We start from the raw sequence: 12205 nt of genomic DNA on the forward strand, positions 1-12205 counted from the left end.
AGTAACTCTCGATATATAACAATTAAACCAAAACATTAAACACAACCTAAAAAGCACTTGCTCATATCATGATCTTACAAGTCTTTCCTCGTTTGAACTTCGCCCTTCACTTGACTCACACTTGGAAGCAAGTGAAATATTGAATGAGCTGTTTTTCTCCACAAAATACAAATCTTCAACATTTGCAAACCCCTTTTTTCCAAGTGAAGTTAATGTTAACTACAATTTTAACTTCAACTTCAAACACCAATTTTTCGATTTCAAGTCAAAATATTCAACATAAATAAACAGGACCAACAACGTTGAGTTGTAGAATGCAAATTTTGCTTAATATAATTCAATTAAATGAGACGTTTGAAAATGATATAAGATAAAAAAAAATCATTTTTGAATCATTCTTTGTTCAATATTTCATTATTATGACGCAGCGCGCATGAAGGCATTGCTTAGTTGTTCAATGGAATGTTCAGTTTGAGTTTACTAATTTATTTTCGATAGAATTATTGACGTACGTTTTGTCATAAGTATATAATAATTGATCTTATATGTGACATTCACCCTCTTTCGAATCCATAATATGATCTAATCAAGGTCAAATTTGATTTAGGTAAATGCAAAGAATTAGTCAATAGGAAAACCAAAAAAAAAAAAAGGTTTTACGTGCATCCATCAATTTTAGAGCGTTGAAGAAGATATTCAATGGAGAGCACCACTTCTCTTTTTTTAAAAAAATTATATGCCAACATATAGATTGTGACAAACATAATATAATCTTTATTATTTAATTAGTCTGAGGTAAATAAATAAATTGATCAACACAAGCCTTTCGTTATTACTGCAATAGGACTGCAATATATATATATATATATATTTCGAATAGTCAATACAAAAGAATTGAATTTATTATCATGCTTACAACAACGTAACCTTCCAAAAAAAGAATTGTAGCCATCACACCTAATAATAATATTTCTTTTTATCATTTTTACTAATTAAGCTCCTGCTATTTGCGGAATCAAGAGAAGACTTGAACCATAAAAAAATATTTCGACAACTTGAATCGTGATTTCTTACTCACATGACTCACGCCAACCGTGATCCAACCTTGTTACTAAATCCTGATCCAAATTCCTTCACTTGGTATATCTTGATGAACCACAAATAACATATAGTAACCAGGTGGTGCTAATTTACTCGAATTTGGAAAAATCGAATTGATTTTATAAGTTGATGTTCCAACTTGTGTTACGTTTCCACTTGAAAGCACAAGTATTCTTTGATTCATAGTAAATGAATGTGTGTTAAATCCTGGTGCAACCATTGTCACCTTGACCAAATTACTATTTATCAGGCCAGGTATGATAAATCGAATATTCACCTGACCACCATACTTGACTTTTCGTCTCGAAGCGGGTGAAACGACCCGTGGCCGCAAATTTATAGATTCTGAATCCAAATACGATGGTGAAAATGCCTCCAAACTTAACTCTGTCGGGTATAGAACTCCTGTGAAGTTGTAAAGCCCGTGTGGATTACTACCACTAACTAGAACTCTACCATCTCGAAGTAAAACTGTTGTTGAATGGTACATTCTTGGTATAGTACTCGAATTTTGTACATCAAATCTCGAAGTAACTGGATTATCAGGACGATAAATCACCGGACTCAAAACGGGGCTCCGACCAAGTTCCCATCCAGCCGTACCCGCCCCCGCTCCGTTAATGATCAAGACATTTCCATTGGGTAAAATTACCATATCACCCATTATTCGAGCTAGTGGCATTGTCTCCATGATCCATTGTGGATTTGGGTCGGTAATTGTAATCCGCCCGCAAGTATTTAATGCACCCAAAAAATTACCTCTTTGTGCCCTAAGGAACGAACCATTTTTTGTTCCACCACATACCAAAACCTCAGCTTGAATTATTTGTGCCTCCAAATTCTTTAAAGGAAGAAGAACCGCAGAACCCGTACTTGGATAATTTCTCGGATCACCACCAGGTATTTGCGGATACGTTTTCACTATTATATCCCTCGTGTAATCGAATAGTATAGCTCGATTATTCGCAAAAATGAATAAATTTCCATCAACATTAAGAAAAACAAAAGGGTAAAGATTGTTTTCCTCTCTAAGATCATTAGTCTGTTGAAGAAATGTAAGATTGAATATATTATTTGTCGAAAGAGTTTTAGGATAAAACTCGTAGTTAAAAGCCTCACGACCTCCTATTATAATTTGTCTGCCATCTGGCAACACATGATTGGTCGCGTACCATCGACTTTGTATTAACGCACCTTCTATTTCTTTCCAATCACACGTACTTTTATTTCCATTACACGGTTTTAAAATTCTTACAACATTTTCACCGTCGTTGAATCCACCGGTCTGAACCAAAGTACCGTCTGAGGTGGCGGAGCCGGAGGAGCACCACATGTCGGTTTGTACCATGAGGGGACGTACCGAGTTGGTGGACACGTCGTACTCAACAGAGTGAGCAGTGCAATCGACTTTCAATGTGAGGTCATTAGTGTTGTTACGACATTTGCCGTTAGGTAAGGAGATGTTGGATGCGCCAAAGTCAGTACGATCGTACATGACGACTCTATCGTTGTTGAGGAGTTGCATGTGCATGGAGGAAATGCCGATGTTGGACATGAGTAGGTCCCACCTTCCACCGCCGGCGGCGTAAGCCGAGTTTCGGTGACGTGGCAGTAACAGAAGTAGCTGACCAATTAGAATCAAGAAAGGAAATTTTTTTATTCTAGTCGTCATTGGCTCTATGTAAGATATAAATTTAGGTCTAGATGTCCTTTATATACTATCAATAGTTGGACAAAATGCTATAATTAAATACAGTATTATTGTTTGTTAGCTAGGGAGGGAAAGAATATTAATTAGTTAGAGATATTGTAATATTTATAATAATATATATTATGTGAAGCAAATCTTTGGTATCAAGTAATGTTGAGCACGCATTGTCCTTACATTAATCTTACTGGACAGATGGCATTTGTGTTGACAAGGGAAAGGGGGTTAAAGGGACCGACTGAATAATTTTAGGGCGAAATTATATCGCGTAAATAAGGTAATTAAAACTTAGTTATAATTGAATGGATTGAGCTTTGATCTGTTGTTTAACTCATTTCAAGTCAAGTAACTTGTGATTGAGTCAACCAGACACCTAATTTATTAACTCGAATTATTTTAATCTGTTCAAATTCAGTTCAATCGGTCGATTTGACACCCCTAATTATGACATATAACGACTCTTTTTTAGATACATGTTTCCCAATTAGCTGGATTGGTTAGCCAGCCCAGCCCAATTCTAGCGATGAAATTCAATAGCCCAGTCCATTCCTTAGGTGTGCAAAATATTGGCCCAATCCAAACTTATCAATAGCCCAGTCCATTCCTTAATTTCTGGATCATAGGTGTGGATTTTCGAAAAAATAACTAAATACACAACTTATTTTACAATATTCTCTAAAATTTCCTCCCATTTGAAATTACAAAAAATCATACTATCTCTTATTCTCGGATACATCACTTTACGCGATGTATCGGCCGGATACATCATTTTATGCGATATATCGGTCAGATACATCACTTTACGCGATGTATCGGGACGTTGAGTGATATATCTGAAATCGAAATGCGATCAATCGGGACGTTGAGCGATGTATCCGAAATCGAAATGCGATGTATCGAGACATTTTGGATGTATTTCGATTCCACCAAATTTAAGGGATTTTTGTAAATTGGAAAAGAGTAGGAACAAGATGTAATTAGTTTTTAACACTATGAGATTTGTGTAAAATTCTCTTAATTCAGCAGGATAATTCAATTAATTAGCCTGCAAGAAAATAATATTCCCTCTGTTTTAATTTGTTTATCATGTTTTGACTAGCACAAAGTTAAAAAAAGTAAAAGGAATCATATGATCTTTAAGTAAAGATGGGTAAATGTACTTCAATCTCGTGGTCTTAAATATGTCATGTGAAAAGATGAAACTAAAGAGTGACCAAAAAAAGAAAAGAGACATTGTATTTGAAACGGACCAAAAAGAAAAGTATGACAAACAAATTGACCGGAATATATATACTTTGGATATATATATTTCAAATGTCCCTTAATGGGATTATTTTTAAGAAAATAATAGTTGCTAGAGAAGACGTTAATAGGATTATTAAGTGTTCAATTATCAAAGATCTCTAATAATTTACTCGTAATTGTAGCTTGAGATAATTAATCATTAGATTTAGTTCGTTGTTTATCAATAGACATCTTCTAATCATTTGTTTAATTTCTTAAAACAATTGGAATACGATGACTAAGACGGTTAATTAGTAAACAACTAGACATTGTATTAGTATTAAAAAAAATAGTTGAACCATAATTAAGTTGTAAGTAAAGCTAACAAATGTTTAGTGGAAATTAAGCTTAAATTGATGAATTGCATATGTGTGCAATCATTAGACAAATCGAATTATGTAGCTAATGTTGTTAGGGATTTTTTTTTCTTGTTCTGTTCATTCTCTTCAACATAAAAATTAATAAGTTTTTAATTAAATCTTTTGTTATTGTAATACATTTGAATATCTTCAGTATTTATTATAAATTACAAAAGTAATCGGTAATTGTCTATCTAGAAATTTTCCAAGAATAAGAAAATAATGTTCATTTTAACTTTATTATATAAAAATTTCCAAACTTGAAAATAACAAAATAGGTTTTCATATATACACAATGGTAGAAAATCAAGAAAAAAATAATAATAGTCAAAGGTGATTATTAGACCCTGATCCAAATTGACTCACTTGGGATGTCTTGATGACCAACAAATAGAAGATACTAACCAAGTTGAGCCAATTTACCTAATTGTTGAAATACATAAATACACAATAGTTTCAATTTGTCTTACAATTCTTCTCAACATTTTTTTATTCATGTTATTTGAATGTGTGGTAAAATTGGATGCTCATTTTAATTAAATTTTGTTTAGTATTTTAAATGAAAAGAACTATATGTGGTAACAAATTAACATATTTTTTTGCAGTGAAATTATCATATTCAACAAAACTCAAAATAAAATTGTGGTGGAATTGTATATCTTAAATATGATATTCTGATTGATTACCTCGAATACATGGTTTATCAACAAACTCAAGTAAAAGGTAAAACCTTTTAACGTATAACAGTATCTGCGAAACAAGGGGTAAAACATTTTGACGTGTAAGAATTTGCTACAAAAAAATATTTTGATAGTAAAGAGCCTATCAAAAAAGTTTATTTGCACTATTATTGTTGCAAAGATATATATGGATAGTTTGTTTGAATCAAAGAGTCTTTTAAAAAAGTTATTCATACTATTATTGGTGCAAAAAATTATAAGGATCATTTGTCTGATTGATTCAAATAATTTTTGTGCACAGACGTTGAACTTCGTACTTATTCTTCTGCTTTAACTTCTCCCTTGTTTATGTGTAAATATTATAGTATTTTGTATTTATCTTAGAATAATTATATTGTTTAAATATAGATATTACATATATATATATATATATATATATATATATATATATATTAAGATAACAATCAAAATGAACCATTATCACATCTATTAAGATTAAAAAAAAGTCATACCAAGATAATCTCCGAAAAACTTTATTCAGTCCATCCAGAGGTCTAAATTTGAAGGAGATCTAAAAATTATTTAATCATTTTTTATACTTTTTATTTGATTTATACTCACATAGCTTTTTAAAATATATTGTTATAAATTATATTTGATAATCAAATTTTTTCTTTAGTTAATAGTATAGCTAATTCGTGTAGTCTTTCATAAGATATTAATAGGTATATATAAATTAATGTATGTCAATATAACATCAAAACTCAAAAATGTTTAAATCTTAGATAAGTTTTTGCTAATTTTAGTTTTGAATTTTTTCTTAAGTGAGTAAATTGTTACAAAAATTATTAAATTATTCTATATCTAGTAGAAATATTTTTAAATAGAAATAAGATTTCACTAAATTGAGCAAGTTAGTTAGAGTATTTATCCTTACTTGTATAACATCTTGTTTTGTTTTAGTTCCAAAAATAGAAATAAATCATCAATACCATAATTGTAATGTTTTAGAATATATTCAAAGTTACAATAATGACTTTCAAACCTGACCATGATCTAATTAGTTTGAATTTAAAATATCTGTAAAGACAATTAAAAAATTGAAGTAAACCTTATAATAGAACCAAAGTTAGAAACATGATGAATTATTTAAGTTTTATGCATTGATCATATAAGTAGGATCCATTAATTGCCTAAAAAATATAGTAAATTGCCAAATATATTGGTTAAATTATAGTTTGGTAGTATGACTTAGTTTTATATCTCATTAGAGAAAATATTATATTTCATAGAGATCTTTTTTTCAATAATTAAATTTTCTTTTTGAAAAGAAATGGTATAGAAAATGTGAAATAGGGGAAGAGATTAGAAGGCGAAATCAAAAATAGCATGTCAACTCAACCAGGGGCTCCAACAATTAAACTAGTGTTATATCTCATTAGAAAAAATATTATATTTCATCGAGATCTTTTCTCAATAATTAAATTTTTCTTTTTAAAAAAATGGTGTATAAATTGTGAAATAAGGGAGGGGGGAGAAATTAGAAGGTGGAATAAAAAATACCAAGTCAACTCAATCAGGGCACCAACAATTAAACTTGGATGTTTTAACTTAATTTACTATGACAAAAGTTTAACTAGTGCATTAATTTATATGGAATAGCTTGTCCGACTTCTAATAAAATAAATACTTAAAACCTAATCTATCTAAAAACCTAAAAATAATCCCCATTTTAATAACCAGTAACTAGCAAAAATTCTATGTTAGGATTTTTAAAGAAAGGTGATTTTTTAGGTTTTTAGATAGATTAGTTAGTCAGAGCGAGTGGGTTAAAAGGGTGATGGATGGGTATTTGCATTTTGGGTTAATTAATGAAAATTTTTTATGTATAGCAAATATAAAATCAATATTTGTACTCCATGGCTATACTTTATATAATTGCACTCCATAGCAAAATTTGTGTTTGTTAAGAAGTTGTTTTTCTGTATATCTCGATTGCCTCATTCCATTTTATATATAATTTGATTTTATTTTTTTTTTAAAAAAGACGGTAATTTCGATTGCAATAAAAGCAAAAAAATCGCTGGAGTCACGCACATTATGTGTCAGTAGAATGTCTTTCCTTCTACTTTTTCTTCATCACTACGAACTCCACTGAAGTTCAATTCAGAAAATCGATCAAGCTGTTGATGATAAAGAGGAGGTAAAATGTATTTCCCGTTGAAAAATACTTTGATTTTATTTATTTTTTCTGGTCGAAATTGATATTCAACTTGAATTGAAAATCAGATTTGCTTTAAAACTTTCAACATTTGAAATTGAATGTAGATTCCAAGTTGTATATTTTGTTCGTAATAGAGTTTAACAGTTATGATTTTAAAATTTGTGATCATCAAATTTTCTGGATGATATTGTTTATTATTTTGAATTTTGGATCGCAGAGTCGCTTTGGTCATAGTCATATTTTTTTCGGATTTGTATATTTGTTGTCGAATCTATGAATGAAGATGAAATTGTAATATGATTTGTTAAGAGTTTATATGTATAGGTGTTTTGGTATGATTCAGTCAAATTTGTATAATTCATATATGGAATTGTTGACTATTGTTTCGAATTTGTATATTTATACAGTGCATGCAGGTGCATCTTTGGTTTGGATATATGAATTTGTATATTTGTATACAATTTTATCAATTGTATAAAGCTTTAATTTGTGTATATAATCTTTTATATAAGTGTATATTGGGAATATGTATATAAATGAAAAATATAATTCGTTGTAGTTTATATACATATACCTATTAGTGTTGTTGTGAGTTGTATAAGTATATGAAATTGTTGACTATTTTTTTGAATTTGTATATTTATACAGTGCAGGTTCGTCCTTAGTTTGGATATATGATTCTGTATATAGTAGGTATATGTATATGTCTATTATTTTAGGTTTGTCAATTGTATATTTGTATAAAGCTTTAATTTGTATATAAGTATATATTAGGAATATGTATATAAATGAAAATCTGAAGTAGCTATAATTTGTATAAGTATATATTCTTTTGTTGTTGCAATTTTCAATCATATAAATGTATACGTATATATAACTTAATTTTTTATACAGAAATAATAAAAATGACTTCGTTAGCTGTGTTGGTTATGCATTCTGGTAGATGGGACAATGACAATTGTTACGTTGATTATACAATTGAGGGGGTTATTTTCAAAGAAAGTTCATCGTATTAGGAGTTGTATAATGTTATTGCAACACAATTCTAGGTTGATATGAATGTGATTAAGCTGAAAACTGAGTATAAGGTTGAGAAAGCAACACACCAATGTTGATTCACAACGACATGGATGTTAGAGTGTATATCTAATCCGATTTCGATAAAAAAGATCGCGACTTTTTCCTTCAGAAATGAATCGGGAAGCTATATTTCAAGAAATCTCCGCGAGAATCATAGCGATAGCTCCGCAATACCGAAGGGCTTGAAATCGGTGAAGAAAGACTATAGCAAGAAGAAACAATTTAGATAGTAGAGGCTTGTACTGAGATCGGGTGAAGGAGAAAAACCCATTAATAGCAAACTGACCGAGAGATTTGCTCTTCAATGAAAAAATGAAACCGTAGCTATTTTATTTATTTTAAATTAATAGTTTGCCATTATGTACAATTTTCTCTTAATTAATTGGTCAAATCAGATTGAGCCGTAGGATTGCGCCACGTGTCACTAAGGGCAAATGTGGTCTGCTTTTTGGACGACAGGGGCACTAATGACCACAAAGTATGACAGAGGATATTAGTACACCATTTATGATAGTTTAGGGATAGCTTTTTTCCCAATTATATTTGATAATCAATTTCTTTTCCTTTAGTTAATAGTATAGCTAATTTGTGTAGTCTTTCATAAGATATTAATAGGTATATATAAATTATTGTATGCCAATATAACATCAAAAGTGTTTAAATCTTAGATAAGTTCTTTTTAATTTTAGTTTTGAATTTTTTCTTAATTGAGTAAATTGTTACATAAATTATTAAATTATTCTATATCTAGTAGAAATATTTTTAAATAGAAATAAGATTTCACTAAATTGCGCAAGTTAATTAGAGTATCTATCCTTGTATAACATCTCGTTTTGCTTTAGTTCCAAAGTAGATTTAAATCATTAAAACCATAATTGTTATGTTTTAGAATATATTCAAAGTTAGGATAATGACTTTTCAAACCTAGCCATTTAATGATCTAATTAGTTTGAACTTAAAATATCTATAAAGACACTTAAAAAATTGAAGTAAACCTTATAATAAAACCAAAGTTAGAAACATGATGAATTTATTTAAGTTTCATGCATTGATCATATAAATAGCATCCATTAATTGCCTAAAAAATACAGAAAAATTGCCAAATATATTGGTTAAATTATATTTTGATAGTATGACTTAGTTTTATATCTCATTAGAGAAAATATTATATTTCATAGAGATCTTTTTCCAATAATTAAATTTTCTTTCTTTTTAACTTGACAAAAGTTTAACTAATGCATTAATTTATATGGAATAGCTTGTTTTACTTCTGTTTTACTTTTAATAAAATAAATACTTAAAGTACCTAATAAAAAGACTTCTCCATATCAACATACATTTCAGGCTAAGCTAATTATAAGCTTTAACTATTGTAGGCGGGGCAGATAGTTGCCAAGGGATTCACTCGACTTCCCTGCCAAAAAATTACATTGTATATGTAGAGGATAAATTTTCTATATTTTTGTATATATATAAATTTTAAACCACCTAAAAATAAAAAGAGAGATTGCCTAGTAGTACTCGACTGTGCAACTTGGGCCACGAATCTATCCCTAGAATATTCTTATTTTTCGAATCCCTTAGTGAAAATCTGAATCCGTTTTTAGTTTATATATAAACATATGTCGAGACTGAAGCAAGATTTAAAGCTTATGCGTTCAAGATTCTAATCTTTTATTGTTCTTTTAATTAACACAAAATTTGTAAAATAAAAAAACAATCCAATTGTCTTGCTAATTAATTACAACAACTTCTCCAAAACCAAAAACAATTTCTTCCTTCTCATGATATTATTACTATACTAGAAAAAAAAAACACCAAAAAAACAAAACTTCCCATACACTTTAATTGGAAGTAGAAGAAAATTATGAAAGATAACAATTTGTAGATCGAATCAAATGCATATGGTTAATTGACCCTGACCCAAATTGCCTCACTTGGGATGTCCTGATGAACCACAAATAGAAGATAGTAACCGGGTGGTGCTAATTTACCCGAATTCGGAAATACACAACTCACTTCATACACAAATCGTCCTACTTGTCGTACAATTCCTCTTGGAAGTACCAACATTCTTTGATTCATCGTATTCGAATGTGTATTAAAACCCGGTGCAACGATAGTCACTTTGATCAAATCTCGATTTAGTAATCCTAAAGCAGTAAATCGAATGTCAACACGTTGTCCATACGTGAATTTAAGATGTGAAGCAGGAGAAATGATTTGTGGTCGTAGATTAGCAAATTCCACATCCAAATAAGATGGTGAAAATGCCTCTAAGCTTAATTCCGTTGGAAAAACTACTCTGGTGAAATTGTAAAGCTCATTTGGATTGCTACCGCCGACGAGAACCCGACCATCTCGGAGTAGAACCGCTGTTGAATGGTACATTCTAGGTATGGCATTCGGGGTTTGTACCTCGAATCTAGAATCAGATGGGTTATCGGGTCGGTAAATCACCGGACTCAAAACCGGGTTCCTTGCAATTTGCCATCCAGCTGTACCCGTCGCTGCTCCATTAACAATCAAAACGTTACCGTTTGGCAGAATTACCATATCACCCATTGTTCGAGGTAGTGGCATGGTCTCCATGGTCCATTGTGGATTTGGGTCGGTAATTGTAATCCGCCCGCAAGTATTTAATGCACCCACAAAATCTCCTTTAGTTGCTCTGAGGTATGAGCCTTTTGGTGCTCCACCACACACTAAAACCTCAGCTTGAACCGTTTGTGAACGCAAGTTCTTTAAAGGAAGAAGAACCGCAGAACCCGTACTTGGATAATTTCTCGGGTCACCACCGGGTATTTGTGGGTACGTTTTTACTATCGTATTTGTTGTGTAATCGAGCAATATAGCTCGATCATTGGTGAAAATGAATAAATTCCCATCGACGTTAAGAAAAACAAATGGGTATAAATTGTTTTCCTCTCTTGGAACATTAGTTTGTTGAAGGAAAGGTAGACTAAATACGTTGTTGGTTGAAGCAGTTTTGGGGAAAAACTCGTAGTTAAAAGCATCACGGCCTCCTATTATAATTTGGCTTCCGTCAGGAAGAATATGATTGGTGGAATACCATCGACTTTGAACTAGTCCATCTCCCATTTCCTGCCAATCACAAGTGTTGCATGGGTTGAAAGTTCTCACCATAAGTTTACCATCATTGAATCCACCAGTTTGGACCAACGAACCATCTGAGGTGGTAGATCCCGAGGAGCACCACACGTCGGTCTGGACCATGAGAGGTCGTATTGAATTAGTTGACACGTCGTATTCAACAGAGTGGGCAGTGCAATCGATTTTCAAGGCGAGTTCTTTAGGATTGTTACGACATTTGCCATCAGGCAAGGAGATGTTGGATGCACCAAAGTCAGTACGATCGTACATGATGACTCTATCGTTGTTGAGGAGTTGCATGTGCATGGCGGAAATGCCAATGTTGGGCATAAGTAAATCCCATTTGCCACCTGCAGCATTAGCCAAGTTCAAGTGATCATGACATGATAGTAATAGAAGCAAATGCAGCTGCCAAAGAACAATGTTGTAAACAAGACTTGTTTTAATGGCCATTAGATATGTTTTTCTTTTGTTTGTTTTGTTATAAATTGGACAAAATGCAAAGGGGAAAAAGAGAGCTTTGAAGAGTATAATATGATGTGTGGTGTTTGTGTTGTTGTGAGAAGAGGCTATGGGTAATGTCCTTTATATACTATTATTAATGTGTGTATTATTTCTACAAATAATTAAGCAATCAATGGTTTGCATTATAAAT

At 31.3% G+C, this 12205-nt stretch overlaps 2 protein-coding genes across 2 annotated transcripts; both read right to left on the reverse strand.

Moving 5' to 3' along the window:
• Window positions 1–1101: 1101 nt before the first annotated feature.
• On the reverse strand, window positions 1102–2773 carry LOC125827663 (aldehyde oxidase GLOX1-like). The gene has a single exon (XM_049506979.1). The coding sequence runs from the start codon at window positions 2771–2773 to the stop codon at window positions 1112–1114; it is 1662 nt and encodes a 553-aa protein (XP_049362936.1). The 3' UTR covers window positions 1102–1111.
• A 7571-nt stretch (window positions 2774–10344) lies between these two features.
• Window positions 10345–12003, reverse strand: LOC125827664 (aldehyde oxidase GLOX-like). The gene has a single exon (XM_049506980.1). It carries the CDS (start codon window positions 12001–12003, stop codon window positions 10345–10347), a length of 1659 nt encoding a protein of 552 aa, XP_049362937.1.
• Between the last annotated feature and the right edge of the window lie 202 nt (window positions 12004–12205).

The sequence above is a fragment of the Solanum verrucosum genome, unplaced genomic scaffold (assembly GCF_900185275.1).
Source record: "Solanum verrucosum unplaced genomic scaffold, falcon-dt-bn FXZP01000064.1, whole genome shotgun sequence".
Taxonomy (NCBI): domain Eukaryota; kingdom Viridiplantae; phylum Streptophyta; class Magnoliopsida; order Solanales; family Solanaceae; genus Solanum; species Solanum verrucosum.

Bases quoted from the DNA above. Each gene is read 5' to 3' on its own strand.
- LOC125827663 (XM_049506979.1), bottom strand. From the start codon at position 2,773: ATGACGACTAGAATAAAAAAATTTCCTTTCTTGATTCTAATTGGTCAG.
- LOC125827664 (XM_049506980.1), bottom strand. From the start codon at position 12,003: ATGGCCATTAAAACAAGTCTTGTTTACAACATTGTTCTTTGGCAGCTG.